This window comes from Sus scrofa, chromosome 10, assembly GCF_054392235.1.
Source record: "Sus scrofa isolate SSC_HxYL_T2T_F1_AM1 chromosome 10, Sscrofa_HxYL_maternal_Yorkshire_Landrace_v2.0, whole genome shotgun sequence".
Taxonomy (NCBI): Eukaryota; Metazoa; Chordata; class Mammalia; order Artiodactyla; family Suidae; genus Sus; species Sus scrofa.
In genome coordinates this window covers 86,663,465-86,678,646 of record NC_139392.1, presented here as the reverse complement: position 1 = coordinate 86,678,646, position 15,182 = coordinate 86,663,465, and the positions used below count along the sequence as shown (strand labels likewise).

Below are 15,182 nucleotides of genomic sequence, written 5' to 3'. Positions count from 1 at the left end.
TCAGTGGGTTAAGGATCCAGCATTGCTGTGAGCTGTGGTGTAGGTTGCAGACCTGGCTCGGATCCCGCGTTGCTGTGGCTCCGGCATAGGCTGGTGGCTACAGCTCCGATTGGACCCCTAGCCTGGGAATCTCCACATGCTGCAGGAGCGGCCCCAGAAAAGGCAAAAAGACAAAAAAAAAAAAAAATATTTATCAAAAGGTTAACACATGATTATCCTTACACATAGAGTATCAGTGATTTTCATTTTCTTGGCATTTTTCAAATTTTCTGCCACGAATATTTCGTTACTTTTAAAATACTAAAATGATTTTTTAAATATAAAAAAATGCTAATATGTTAGCTCTGAGTTGTTGTATATAAAATTAAAATGACAATGAATTTGCAAGTGCTTGCGAACAAAAAACAAAATGCTTTATTATCTTATGGTTTATCAACAAGAAATAGATTTAGTACAGACACATTCATGTACGTACTCTTAGACTCTAAAACAAAAGGAAAACGGGACAACTTGAGAGCATACTGATTCTAACTACCACCATCTTTAAAGCTGCATTCACACATGGTGACCTATTTTTTCCCTTTTCATATTCTAAACAAGGACAGACTCCTCAAAAGAAGCATGAAGTCCTTTGATTTAACTCTTTGCTCTATCAAGAATCAAGTATACTGCTCTCTTTACTGATACCAAACTGGGTGTCAAACTAGTATTTCCTCATGCCCACTAGACAGAGAGTACCATTCATAAAGCTTTTGAGAAAAAAAGGCTAAGACAACTATTTCAAAGCATATAAAGCAAAGTAAATTAAGTAAATACTCTGCTTGATATGATCATTTTATACAATTAGAAGTCTGAAAAGAAAAAGAAAGTAAACTTGGGACAAAGATGACAGAACAAAAAGCATCACTTATGCCTTCATGGGCTGAGAAGCAGGAAAGGTGAATAATCTGCACAATCAGCACCTTTAAAAATGATGCTCAGGAGTTCCTGTTGTGGCTCAGCGGTAACAAACCCGTCCAGAATCCATGAGGACGTGGGTTCGATCTCTGGCCTTGCTCAGTGGGTTAAAGGATCCAGCATTGCTGTGAGCTGTGGTGTAGGTTGCAGACGTGGCTCAGATCCCATGTTGCTATGGCTGTGGGGTAGGCTAGCGGCTACAGCTCTGATTCAACCCCTAGTCTGGGAACTTCCATATGCTGCGGGAGCAGCCCTAAAAAGCAATAAAAAAATAAACAAATAAACAATAATGCTCAAATAGAAAACCACAATCATATTCTCAAAAGAAGATTTACTTTGGAAAAAGAAACCCTATTAATATGCTGGATGTAATGTAAAAAATAGTTTTAGAGGAAAAGAATCACCAACGCCTTTGCCATCTGAAAAATGGTTTTTCAGATATACATAGTAAATTTATACAATTAGTCTAAATGGTCAAGGTAAGGGTCTCCTAATAAAATACTAGCTTCAGAGGCTGCAACCTTATGTCACTCTGAAATGTCTAAAATACAACATGCTAAGAACTGTCAGCAAGCAAACCAGACTGGGAAAGCCCCACCGTATTCCAGTTATTTCCACTGGCAAGGCTGGTTGGCTCCTACAACCCCTCTAGGGAGCCATTCAAATGCTAACTCTTCTCTAGAACCTCAGAAGGACACTGAGAAAGTACACAGACCAATTCCCCTGTAGCACGTTTCTCCCATTTTCTCTAGTTTTTAGAGAGAGAGACAACTCCCCCAGGGATTCTGCAGGATAGTTTCACACTTCCTTCTATAGTCATAGCCTGCACTGTCCTAGGAAATAATGCCTGTTGAAAATAAATTCTGTATACGAGATGCTTTCATCAAAAGCAGATTTTACATTAGCAACCAAAAATTGTAAAATTGAGAGAGGCTGACAGGATTCTGTTTTTTTCCATCACTATCTTTTGCTTCAAGTTTTACATGACTGTTTTCCTCCAATTTGGGATTATTTAATGAAAGCAAGAAGTGAGCCACCAGGTCTTACCTACCACTACTACGTATAACAACTCAACACTGAAAAACAGTATGCAAAAGTAAACACTAACTGAAAACAATATAAAGCAAATTCTAGACACAATCTGCCAAATATCATCTTAATTTTCTCTCTGTAATTAATTGCTTACCTAGTTTTATTAAGAATTCTCGTTCCAAGTCTTGTACCTGCCTGATGGATTCTTCCAGAGAATTACAGAGTTTGATCTTTGGTCTTAGCAGTTCTAGTGTGTCACTGATCATGTAATCTATGTCAATAGGAAATGGATGGTCTTTTGTCCAAACCTCCAAACTTTTCTTCCACCAAACATAACGCTGATAACAAATGAAAAATAAATTTAGCTATAATGAATAACAAAATATTTTAAAATAATAATCTGTATTGTGACATCACCTAGTTATAATAACTAAGCTAAAGAGTTGTACAAGACACCTACTATTTTTACAAATGGTCAAGAGCAATGATCCTAGCCCATTTATTTCCCCCTATCTGTTCAGTTTCTAAGCCATTTGATGAGTTTAAATATATTCTTTACTAAAACTGTCATTATCTTTTTTTAAAGGCAAAGAAAATTATAATACCAAATAAATTTTCAGGTACTGAAACCAGACAGAAACACCACTCCCAAACCCCAAATGAGGCTTAAATATTTAATTTTATTTAAAAAACCAAATACAAGGCCATAGTTTTGATAAAATTTAATTGTTTTCTCTATACTACCCACTTTGATTTTTTTTTTTTTTTTGTCGTTTTGCCATTTCTTGGGCCGCTCCTGCGGCATATGGAGGTTCCCAGGCTAGGGGTCCAATCGGAGCTGCAGCTGCCAGCCTACGCCAGAGCCACAGCAACGCGGGATCCGAGCCAGGTCTGCAACCTACACCACAGCTCATGGCAATGCCGGATTGTTAACCCACTGAGCAAGAGCAGGGAACGAACCCGCAACCTCATGGTTCCCAGTCGGATTCGTTAACCACTGTGCCACGACAGGAACTCTCACCCACTTTGATTTTTTAAAGGTCAATTAAAGCATCTGAAGATAGAGTTTCTGAATATATAAAAAAACAGTAATCAACAAGCATTTATTGAACATCTACTGTGTATATGGCATTGTTAACATATTTTCCCTGTCTTCTCCCAGCCTGGTTCCTTGATTCTATTTTGTACTTGTAATTCTTAAGTTTATTCAAACATAAACAGGTGTTCCTCTGAATCTTCCTCTCCAGTGTGTTTCAGATCCTTGCTCCTCTAAATGTGAGAACTAGGAACTTGTTAGACACACAGAATCTTGACCCCCCAGCTCCCCAACCAATGAAACATGTATACCCACTGACGTGTAGAAGCACTGCTGCCAGCGACCTTTTCTCTCTGCCTTCCTACACTTACCCACACTTTCTATGTTACAGGAGGCACGCAGTGGTCACGTGGCCCAGGGCTCACTCACTTCTTACCCCCCCTGCCCTAAGCATACCCCTGCTATACATTACTGCTATTGAGCAATGTGGAAAATTCTTTTGTCCCTTTCTACTCCTGAATTCTGAGTGGCTCTTTTCTCTTTGTCTGCAATGTCTGAGTGAATGCAAATAAGGATATTCTTCTGAAAGAGATCCTACTTTGGATACTGATAGTTACAGCTGACATTCTGCAACAAAACTTTGGCTTTCAATACAGGCACTCTCCAACTTAAGGCAGTTCTTACATGCAACAGAGAATCTGACTCTCAAAAGTGCAAACGCCTCCTCCCCGTTTTTGGCTCATCAATTCAGAAAATAAGGGAGTAACGAGTTATCCTCTAATGCAAAGGTACAGCAGTAGGAGAAAGTTAACAAATGGGTCTTCCCCAAGAGTAGTTACCCCCACTTAACATCAGCAACTATGTGGATGTACTTTTGACGCCTTAGGTTGTATTTTGAAATTCTTCTTCCTCATCAATGGATAAATGAAAACAAAACTAACAATAGGTTACATAGATAGGAATGATCAAACAGAACTGAATGGTACCACTGGTACTTTATTTCAGTAACATCCAGAGAAGTAGATAGTGAGCTATTCCCTCTAATCAGTACTTTTAACACTGCCTTTTAGGGGAAATGGTGATTAGGTTCCAAACAACCAACCTACAAGCTAACTTTTGGAACAAACTGTAGAGCAGTTATAGAATTGTCTCTGTATTTATATCTGAATTTGGTTTATACTGTACTTGCTTGCTCTAAATCACAAGTTTACATAAGTAACTTAAATTAAGATATGGGAAGCACAACCCAAAAGCTTAGCAATGAATGAACATATATGTCTTTCAGTGTTAATGATGAGTATTTTTTTCTTAAAAAAATTTTTGCATCATTTAGAAGTAAGAATTCTAGATATAGAACCAGAACACAGGAGTTCCCATTACAGCTCAGCAGTGATGAACCCGGCTAGTATCCGTGAGGATGCAGGTTCAAGCCCTGGCCTCGCTCAGTGGGTTAAGGATCTGGCACTGCCACAAGATGTGGTGTAGGCTACAGAGGCAGTTTGGATCCTGCGGTGCCATAGCTGTGGCACAGTCCAGCAGCTGCAGTTCCAATTCGATCCCTAGCCTAGGAACTTCCATATGCCATGGGTGTGGCCCTAAAATGACAAAAACACCAGAACACAGACGAATAAATGTGAGAAGATTATCAAATGTATAAATATTACAAGTAACTTAATTCATAAATTACTGTATCGAATACAAAATAATCCATACCATACCAAATTTATAAACTGCACCAAAATAATGTCCCAAATCAATGATCATCATCAATCATAAAACTTAAATTCAGTCAGAATGTTTATGATGGAATTCATCATATATTTTTAAATCTCTAAAGCTAAGTATCCTTGTAAGAAGAATAAATCTAACAGGAATATATCCTAAACATACGAATGCTACAGTGTTTCTCCTCTAATATTTTTGCAACACAAGCAATGTATTATATGATGTCCAACTGCTTATTTTAATTTATATACCTGAAAATACACAAGGAAGCAATCAAGTTTCCGTTTACTGGATCCTCTATCAAAGTACTGGCCACAGGTGTCCAAAATAGTGCACACTAGTCTAATCCTGAAAAGGTGCTCAGGCGGGTCCAGCGAACTTGGAGAGCCATCAGGGTTGACCCCAAATGAAGTAAAAGAATAAAGAGTTCTAAAAATTACAGCCGATTCCACCATTCGGTAATTATAAAGTTCTCCTAAGAACTTGGCACTGCTGATACGTCTCTGATTAAATTTAGGTTGATTAACCTAAAGTAGGAAGGGGAAACAAAAGCAGATTCCCATTAAAGAACAGCAATGTGCTTGAGAAGAGATAAAATTCCTGTCACTTGACAATATCATTCAATGAACAGAGAAAAAATAATGGGTTCTTTCCTGCTTTTCAAATAGGTGGTCACTTCTGGGTGTCCTTTTTCCTCTCTCTAGAAAATGGCTACCGAAAACGTTTTCATAAAAAGAGCATGCTAAATATTAAGTGCTAAGCTATTGTTAAATGAATTAATAGTTTTTAAAACAGCTAAAATGGAATTCTCCTTAGCAGCCCTCCGTAACTTATCTTCTCTGCAATCCATGAATTAAGGAAACAACAAGCCTACAAAGAGGGAGCTGCTTACAGAAATTCCTATCAAATGATAATTCTTCTAATGAATAAATTTATGAATTCTTGTGAGTTCCAGCGGTAACCCAGAAAGAATACAAATTTGCCATATTCTTCTAAAGTTAAGTTTAACTGGACTTGAGAAAAAGAGGCAAAAAAAGAACCTTCAGCATTAGCCTGAGAGAAGACTAGGAAATCTGACACCACAGGGTTTCTTAAGAAACCACTCTCTCCAAAGAACTAATAGTAAATGACACCATGTGGGGAAACAAGGTTTCCAAATCCTGACTTTTCAATAGCAAGACTTAAAAGCTGTCTAAACTGTCCACAGAGTCCAATTCGGTGCCTTTACAGCAAGTCTTGGTTACCTCCATTCCTAGTCGGATATCTTCTAAAACTCCATCCACAACATGGATTCCAACATCCTCCTGATAGAGCACTAGTCCTGCCAGGAGATTGGCTACACAATGAATGCTGTTGTACTTCACATTCCAGATGTTTATCATACAACAAATAACATAGTCTTTCACTTCTTGGTCCTGCCAGGGCAACTTTCGCATCTGTCTCAAAACCTAAATGAAGAAATTTTTGTTGAAATTATTAAGATAAACATTTCGTACCCATCATACCCAATAATACAGATATTTTATTATGACCATGCAGTCACAGAACTTTTGAAATGGAAAACACTTTAGAGATTCTCTATGAGCCTCTTCACTTCACAAATAAGAAAAATGAGATTTTTCTAATTATTCGCAAAAGTTTACATTTTCCCTCTGTCTTTCTGCAATACTCTCAAATTTCTAAGAGTTGCTAGGACTTCAATCAAGCTAACAGTATATATTCATACTCAGGTCACTGAAAGAAATGCCCCAGATTTAACAAAAATAATGTTTTCTTTTGTACTTCATTCAAGTAAATAACCTCAGACACTTCTTTTTATAAATGAAAAATTCGAATAAGGAAAAAAACCCAAGGTCAACTGGTTAAAAAATCACTTAAGGTGGAGGACACAAGAGCAAGACTGACACTAAGGTTTCCCCGTACGTAAAAGAGGGAAAGAGGCACTTCCGAAGTCCGCTGTACGGGTGAGACAAGGTGAAGTGTGTGAGGACACAGCAAAGTGTCTGGCGCAGTACTAGCACCCCGTAAAAGTTAGCTATTTCTTTCAAAAACTACTGGTAATGAGATAATCCGCAGAGCTCAACTTAGCCTCAAATTCTTTCCATTTTTATTCTGAAAGAAAATGGAAACAATTGGCAGACTGCAGTCTTTTCATCTCCATATCTACAACCATCCTTCAAGCACTAAATATCTGCTTCAAAAGAAATGTTAATATCATCTCCAATGCATAAGCATTCCATGCCTTTCCAACTCCTCGCTGATTCTCAAACAGCTTTCAAATCCTGTCTTAAACAGCTACGGCCTCTGGCTCCCAGAAGGTGGCTTTAGTTTTCAAAGTTGTGCTATCCTATCATTCCTCGTCACCTCCCACCCTGCCCACTATAATACATCTATTATTCCATGCCTCTTATCCTCCTCATGAAGTTTCCCCTGTCCAGAATTTGCTTTTTTTCCTGAAAAGAAAAAAGTTCCATAGTGTTTCAACTTATAGAGTTAACCCAGAAATGTTTTGTTCAACATGTCTTACTTAAAAGTAAAGGTTCTAACAAGGTAATTATAATAATTAAGGCAATAGGTCAATAGTTCTTAACCTTTTCTGGAAATTGACCTCTGCAGAAAATCTAAAGAAAGCTACAGATCCTCTTCCAGAAAAATACAGACAGGCCCAGAAACTAAGAAGGGCATGAGCATCCTAAAGCCAACTTAAGGTTAAGAACCCCTGTCCTGAAGGCAAATTCATTATAGAATATCAGAGACAAAGTCAGAGTTTCAAATACATACACAGGATCAAGATTAAATTTAGAAGAATCGCTGTTTAATTAAAATAAGTTACTATCATAAAAGGAAACAGAATCTACACCCCATATATGTTATGTATCATCATATGAATTCCTTGCAATGACTTGCATAGGGTCAATCCTAAGGGCACCGGGGATCTAATCCAAGCTCTCCTAGACTCCACTGCTGTGACTTTAACAGCTCTGCTTCAATTTCTCCATTTACAAAATGTGAATAATGCAAACTCCTTACATTTCTTATTGCTACTCTGTGAGGCACTGAATCAATTTATAAACAAGCTGATATAGGAAAACTGAAATATAAGTCCCTGACCTAAAAGAATTTGGTGCAGAGCTAGAAGCCAAGTGCACTGTTCTCAGTACTATTATCACTGGGATGAAAAAGAATTAATTTGGTTGAATATTATATAAGCTTAGCACTACCACAAACTCAAGGTGACTATTGTTCCATGGTTTCATCAAGATTTACCTTCTCTGTGGTAACCTTGGAGAGATCCTTGTACAAAAGTTTCCGGACATATTCCTGGAGAGGAGGACGTTTCTTTTTCACTGTTTTTTCAGCTGGAGGCGGGTTGCAGTAGTAATAGGCATTCTCCACCATTGTGACATATCTTGCATCGAGATGCATCGCCTGTTTCTTTCTCATCATTTGTTCCTGAGATAAAAACTCTGTATTAGTCAAAATACTTTGATTCTAAGGTTTCTCTGTTCCTAATTAAAGTAATATTCTCAGTGATAAGATTTCAGGATAATGGGGCCAGAAAAGGGAAAAAACAATCACTAGGTATTTCTAAGAGTGGCAAGTGCACTAACTGTTATACCACGAACCATTTTTAGAACAAATTAGTACTTGACTACTTGGTCTTCAAACTTATACAATAAAATACTCAGAGAACTTGGCTACAAACACAACTTTATTTTTAACTCTGCCAAAATATATGAACTCTACCTAAAACAGGGCTTATGCATGTGTGACTGAAACTAAGGACCAAGAAAATAAAGGGGCGAAGGCCTCTGGCTGTTCCACATAAAACAGCTGAGACTAAGTTTATTTTCAGAGCTTGTGCCCTTCAGTGCTGTACCAGATAAATCTGATACATCTCTACAGACACAAAATGGGGGGAAAAAAGCCTCCAGCCTCTTACTGCTTGCCTGGAGCCCTCAGCATGGACTGAGAGGAAGTGAGTAACAACACAGACCTGATCAATCATCATCTGCTTAAGGTTTCTCAACCTCAGCACTACTGATACCTGAGACCGGAACACTCTATGTCAGGACGGGCGGGAGAAGGTGGGGGAGTGGTTCTGTGTGCTGTTAAATGCCCTACCCACCGGATGCCGGTTGAGAACCACAGACTAACTAGTTGAAGATCTTCACACAGCACCCCTAGTTCTTCATACAGCCCTATACTAAGAATTTTAAGATTACTGAATTTATCCTGCCAATCCACACTTTACTTGGCCCTTCCTATGTGCCAGGCACTATGCGAGGTGCTGGAACTCACCAGTGAGTGAGACAGAGATGGTTCCTACTTTCCTAAAGCCCCAGAATCCCATGTAGGAAGACAGAATAAACAAGCCAACAACAAAATATCTTTCAAATACTAATTGTGATGAGTGGTACAAAGGAAAATGACAAGGCACTAAGATGGAGAGCACCGAGAGCCCACGTTGGTCAGGGTGGCTTAGGGACGCCTGAGAATGAGACATATAGGCTGTGCTCTGAAGGAGGACAAAAGGCTGAGAAGAACCACGGAGAGTGGCAGAAGCAACAGCAAGAACAGAGGCAGTGAGGAGAGAAGGATCCATTACAAGAACGAAATGAAGGCCAGCATGGCACCAACATGGGATGGCAAGAGATCCGCTCTAGGCGACGAGGCGGGGATCAGCTGAGACCAGACTGCAGCACGCTGGGTTCTAAACGCGTAGACAGAAAGCACTGGTGAGCTTCACACAGGTGTCTGAACTGGGGTGGCAGATGGAGGCAAGACTTGAGGTTTTGAAAAGATGGCTGTGTATATACAAGCTCAGGGAGGACTGGGGCTTCAGCGTTTTCACTGTTGTAAACCCACTGACTAAATCAGGGCCCAGCCCAGCACACGGGAGGCTTGCAATTAATTAATTGTTATTAATACATGAATTAAGGATTGAATTTTTATTTTTTTGTCTTTTTTTTTTTGTTGTTGTTGTTGTTGCTATTTCCTGGGCCGCTCCCGCGGCATATGGAGGTTCCCAGGCTAGGGGTCCAATCGGAGCTGTAGCCACCAGCCTATGCCAGAGCCACAGCAACGCGGGATCCGAGCCGCGTCTGCAACCTACACCACAGCTCACGGCAACGCCGGATCGTTAACCCACTGAGCAAGGGCAGGGACTGAACCCGCAACCTCATGGTTCCTAGTCGGATTCATTAACCACTGCGCCACAACGGGAACTCCAGGATTGAATTTTTTTTTTTTTTTTTTTTTTTTTTATTATTTTCCCACTGTACAGCAAGGGGGTCAGGTCATCCTTAGATGTATACATTGCGGGATTGAATTTTTAAAAACACATTCAATCTTTTCCATGGTCTGCTTTTTTTTCCACTTTTATGGCCACACCCACAGCATATGGAAGTTCTTGGGCCAGGGACTGAATCTCAGCCATAGCTGCAACCTATGCCATAGCTGCAGCAAAGCCAAATACTTTAACTCACTGCACTGGGCCTGGGATTGAACCCACACCTCCAGAGCAACTCGAGCTGCTGTGGTCGGATTCTGCACCCATGGTGCCACAGCGGGAACTCCTCCCACGGTCTGCTTTTCTTTTCTTTCTTTTTCAGCCCCCCCACCTCAGCCTATGGAGTTCCCAGGCCAGGGATCAGATCCAACCCACAGTTGTGACCTAAGCCACAGCTGCGGCAATGCTACATCCTTAATCCGCCACGCCAGGCCGGGGATCAAACCTGCATCCCAGTGCTCCCAAGATGCCAACGATCCCATTGTGTCACAGTGGGAACTCCTGGTTTGCTTTTCTATACCCATAAAACCAACACAAACTGGGCAGAAATTTTGCTCTTTCTAAGTTCAATGACGGGTATACCAAGTTTCATAATTGTTTCTCTTATCTATGAATACTGTTAAGGTGCATAGGTTATAGCCTAGCTCCTATAATAACATCTATTTTATAATTTGTGAATGCTTATTAAATGTCAACTCTTTCAAACAGAGAACAGTTCCATATTTAATAGGGTTAGAGATGATAACCACATCCTGTAAGTTCTTTGGACAAAACATAATGCATCACTGATCATTTATACATACATAAAACAGTTTTAAACTTAGTTGCAACCTATATATAACAGAGACAATTAAGAAGGACCTACTGTATAGCACAGGGAATTCTACTCAGTATTCTGTAATAAGCTACATGGGAAAAGAATCTGAAAAAGAATAGATTTGTGTATATGCATAACTGAACCACTTCGCTATATACCTGAAATAAACACAATATTGCAAAGCACCTACACTTCAGTAAAAAACAAAATTTAGTCAAACTTATTAGACTAATTTAGAACCATTTCCCCCAACACAGACGCCAAACTAACTTGAACACTAGCCACAAACAATTTATTTTATTTTTTAATTTTATTTTATTATATTTTATTTTATTTGCTTTTTAGGGCTGCGCCTATGGCATATGGAAGTTTCCAGTCTAGGGGTCGAACTGGAGCTGCAATTGCCAACCTACGCCTCAGCCACAGAAACAATGGATCTGAGCCATGTCTGCGACTTATACCACAGCCCACGGCAAACCAGATCCTTAACCCACTGAGCAGGGCCAGGGATGGAACTGGCATCCTCGTGGATACCAGTCAGGTTTGTTACTGCTGAGCCACAATGGGAACTCCACATGTTTCCAAACAAATATGGATAGTTTTCAGATTATCCATAAGCATTCACGTCAGACTCAGCTTCAAATCAGACTCAGTATCTCTTCCCTCCTCCAACTGCCTCATCTCATGTCAGAATCTAGGGTCTTATCTTGGGGGCATTCCTCTTCCTCACTCCAAATATCTCACAAGTCTCATCAGTCACACTTCCTAAAATTCTTCAGACAGCCAGTCATCATTCCTTATGCCACCGTCCTCACAATTTCTTCACCATTTTCCCAATAGATTTTTGAGAAGTCTTTTCGCTGTTCTGTCTACCTCTGGTCTCAGCCACTTCAATTATCTCCTCCACGCTGATCTTTTTAAAAACAACGAACTGGAGTTCCCGTCATGGCCCAGCGGTTAACAAACCCAACTGGTATCCATGAGGATGTGGATTCCATCCCTGGCCTTGCTTAGTGGGTCAAGGACCCAGTGTTGCCGTGAGCTGTGGTGTAGGTCACAGACGCAGTTGGGGTCTGGCGTTGCTGTGGCTGTGGTGCAGGCCAGCAGCTACGGCTCCAGTTCAACCCCTAGCCTGGGAACCTCCATATGCTGTAAGTGCAGCCCTAAAAAAACAAAAATGAATTAATTAAAAACAACAATCTGATGTCTTCTATCCTACCATAGCTGCCCACTGCCACTGGGGGAAACCCTGGTTCCCCAACACAGCACTGGGGGCTCTTTATAATCTAGTTTGTGCCTACCTGTCCAGTCTTATCTGCAGCCACCTGACTCAGTGTCTCCCTCTTCTCTGCTTCCAAGACTCAGATTAGTCTCTAAACGAAACACCATTTCCCCCAGGAGCCTTTCCTGACATACCCAGACGAGGCTGAGCGCCTCTTCTATCTACACACATAACACCCTATGCTGACCCACTTTATTACGCTGCATTCCTTTCTCCATTTACTCCCATGGAGGGTTCATTTACTCATTTTTCTGAGTCATCCATGACGGCAGGGGCTATTTTTTCACTTTTATATCGAAAGGGTCTGACAGAAGAGTCTGCGCTCCATGAACCCTGTGAAGCTGTTAGGGATGATCTTTCCCGACTCACTCAGTCTGGTTTACATGCGCCTCCACAAGCCCGTAATACCCTCAGCATACCTGTTCAAGCACCCACAACACTGCATTGGAATTGGCACTGGATACAGACCACTCTGAGGATGGCAACTCTGTTTCATTTCTTTGTACTACCCCTCCCAACCAGCCCTAACCTCTCTGCAGAGCTGAGTTCACTGCCTCACACACAGGAAGAGCCCCCCAAGCCATTCTATCATAAATAAACAAGGCTCCTATCCAGAGAGCAGGACAATCAATGATAAAGGCTAGCTGCTTTTGCTACAGGAGGTGGAAAGATCCACTGAGCCAAGAAAACCAATCGGGCAGAAAGACCTTTGGTTTTCTGCAATGGCCTGTGCATCCATACTATCGTGACTAGTAAACACTTTCCCTAATAAGAAATTATAGCGAGTTCAACACTGTAAATAAAAAATAGACACTTTTAAAAGCTAAACTTTTCTGGCCTCTCTACTACATTTTCATCTCTAAGGTTAAAAGGTGTCATCTTGAGCCAAAAGAAGAAGGTTTTTTTCCCTGTTACAATAAAAATTTGAACTTGAAATGACTATTATATGAATAAGCCTAGACAGAGTGTAGAAATCAATTCCACTTGATGGCCTTCAAATTAACATTTTTGTTTATCAGAAATAAATTCCCATGTTTTTTCATTTTAAATATCATTGGCAGAGAAATATTCAAGCTTACAACTAGATTCTAAAAAAATAATATAACTAGAGAGGATGACACAATCAACACTTCTATACAAGCTACGATGCTGTAACGACTGGCTATGCCCAGTGCTCGCTACACTGTTAACAACGTCCTCCCCCCCCACTCTCTCCCTGCAAAGGCTGCAAGCAAACAAATGGATATTATCAATAAGCATGACAATTCAATTGCCTAATCAACTTCATGGCCATTTTGGTATCCTAATTACTTTAAGAAATATCTTCTCCCCCAAGTTAATTTTTCAAGCTAATTTTTTAAATGTTTTTTCATGAAGAATTTTTAAGCTTTATAATGTAGGTGCTTATGGCACAGTAACGATATACCAAGAACATCCATAAAGATGGCTCTAATACAACAGTATTTAAAGTGCCTGCTCCTTTGCCTCATTGGTCAAAAGTTATCTGGGGCTGAATTAAATCTCCTTTACAATAACATGAACTCACTGGCAGTCAAATGAGAAAAATTCCTACAGCTCTCCAGAAATGGCTGGAGTTCTAGTTTAGGTAATGTAAGGGCTATTCTAGTTTAGGTAGAAAGGTTTCGATGGCAAAGTGAGATAAGAGGCACTGGTCAAAATTTTTAATCCCTGGAGTAAATCAAGAACCTCAAGCTCTCGACAGGCCCGTCAAGCCCTTACCAAAAGTACACTGGTCCTCAGGTGAGATTCCGGAGATCTGAAAAGAAATCTTCCACATGTTTCCAGCAGGGTACATGCCATTTCAATATGGTGATGGGAGAAGTCTGATAGAAGCATCTGTAATAATAATGATGATGAAAAAACCACGAAACAACATTTCAATGGATTAAAGAAAGAAAACATTATACATCAAATGTGCAACAACTTAAAAAATGTCATTAAAAAAACCCTAGTCTACTTTAGATGCCAAGCTTCATCTCTGTTATCTTTTGAGTTCAGTCATAAAATTTTATCTGAAAACTTCACTGAATTTAATGTCTTTCCTTTTAGATAGATATATGAAAACTAACATATCAAAGCCCTTTCCATATTTTTTAGGAAATGCTATGTATTTAAACAAATGTCATATATACAGCTAACATTTTCTAAATAGCTTTTTGGCTTTGGCTTATATGACATTTACCTTTGAAATTCTGACAACGAAAGGCTTGGTGTACAAAATTCAAAAGGACAACACATTACCACATTTTAGTACTTATCTTCCCAATCTTTTTCTGTGCACATTTTCTAAACCAAAACTGATTTAGATATATTATTTAATAACTTGTTTTTTTGGCTAACAGGAGTTAGTAAATAATACAAAGAAATACACTAAAATGTTTAAGTTGTTCAAGGCATGATTCCTTTCAATTATAGCTTTGAAAAAACTTTCACAACTCCTCTTAAAATGCTGTCCAAAGTTTCCCTAATGTACTTTGTAGTCTCCTGAGATGCTCCAAATAAGTTTAGGAAACTTAACTCCTTGAATATTTACAATGATTATTAATATTTTAAACACTCTTAAGAAATAATGCAGTAAAGAAATCTGTTTAACTCAGGGTTTTCCAAATGTCTTTGAATCCATGAGACTCATTTTGAGTGATATACCTAGCAATATTCCAAGGAAATCGATAAAAAAATGTGTTGTTAGTAATGACCAATTCTAAATATAGAAGAACTCTTTCATCTATGCTGCATCAGCTTTACCACATATAATTAGTTACTAACAAATTTCCAGCTTAATTCTATTATGGACAAAAAAAACACAATATAAATAATTTCAATCTTCTTATATTTGACTTTGGTAAATGATCCAATGCTTTTGAAGAGATTATAAATTCTGATCCTGGTGGGTACGGTGTCAATTACATTAAGGTTACTAAGTGTGTTGTTCAGTCTTGTACTTACTTACTGATGCTGTTTGCCTTTTCATTCAGCTACTGAAAGGTGTTTTCAAATCTCTCACTATAATTGTGAATTT

The 15,182-nt window shown here is 39.3% G+C and overlaps 1 protein-coding gene across 7 annotated transcripts in view; it reads right to left on the bottom strand.

Annotated features, from left to right (window-relative positions):
• UPF2 (UPF2 regulator of nonsense mediated mRNA decay) overlaps positions 1 to 15,182 on the bottom strand; it is a 101,677-nt gene that overhangs the window by 33,697 nt on the left and 52,798 nt on the right. For 6 of the 7 annotated variants that reach the window (XR_014818103.1, XM_084980517.1, XM_084980516.1 and 3 more), the window contains 5 exons: positions 13,883 to 13,999; positions 8,018 to 8,203; positions 5,995 to 6,198; positions 5,002 to 5,277; positions 2,144 to 2,327 (listed from right to left, as the gene is read on the bottom strand). Coding sequence is in view for 5 of the 7 variants with exons in the window: in XM_084980517.1 (XP_084836643.1) it covers positions 2,144 to 2,327; positions 5,002 to 5,277; positions 5,995 to 6,198; positions 8,018 to 8,203; positions 13,883 to 13,999 (967 nt within the window). In the remaining 2 variants the exon portion in view is untranslated. Of the gene's footprint in view, positions 1 to 2,143; positions 2,328 to 5,001; positions 5,278 to 5,994; positions 6,199 to 8,017; positions 8,204 to 13,881; positions 14,000 to 15,182 lie in introns of those variants that run through there. The other variant, XM_084980519.1, reaches the window with a different exon arrangement.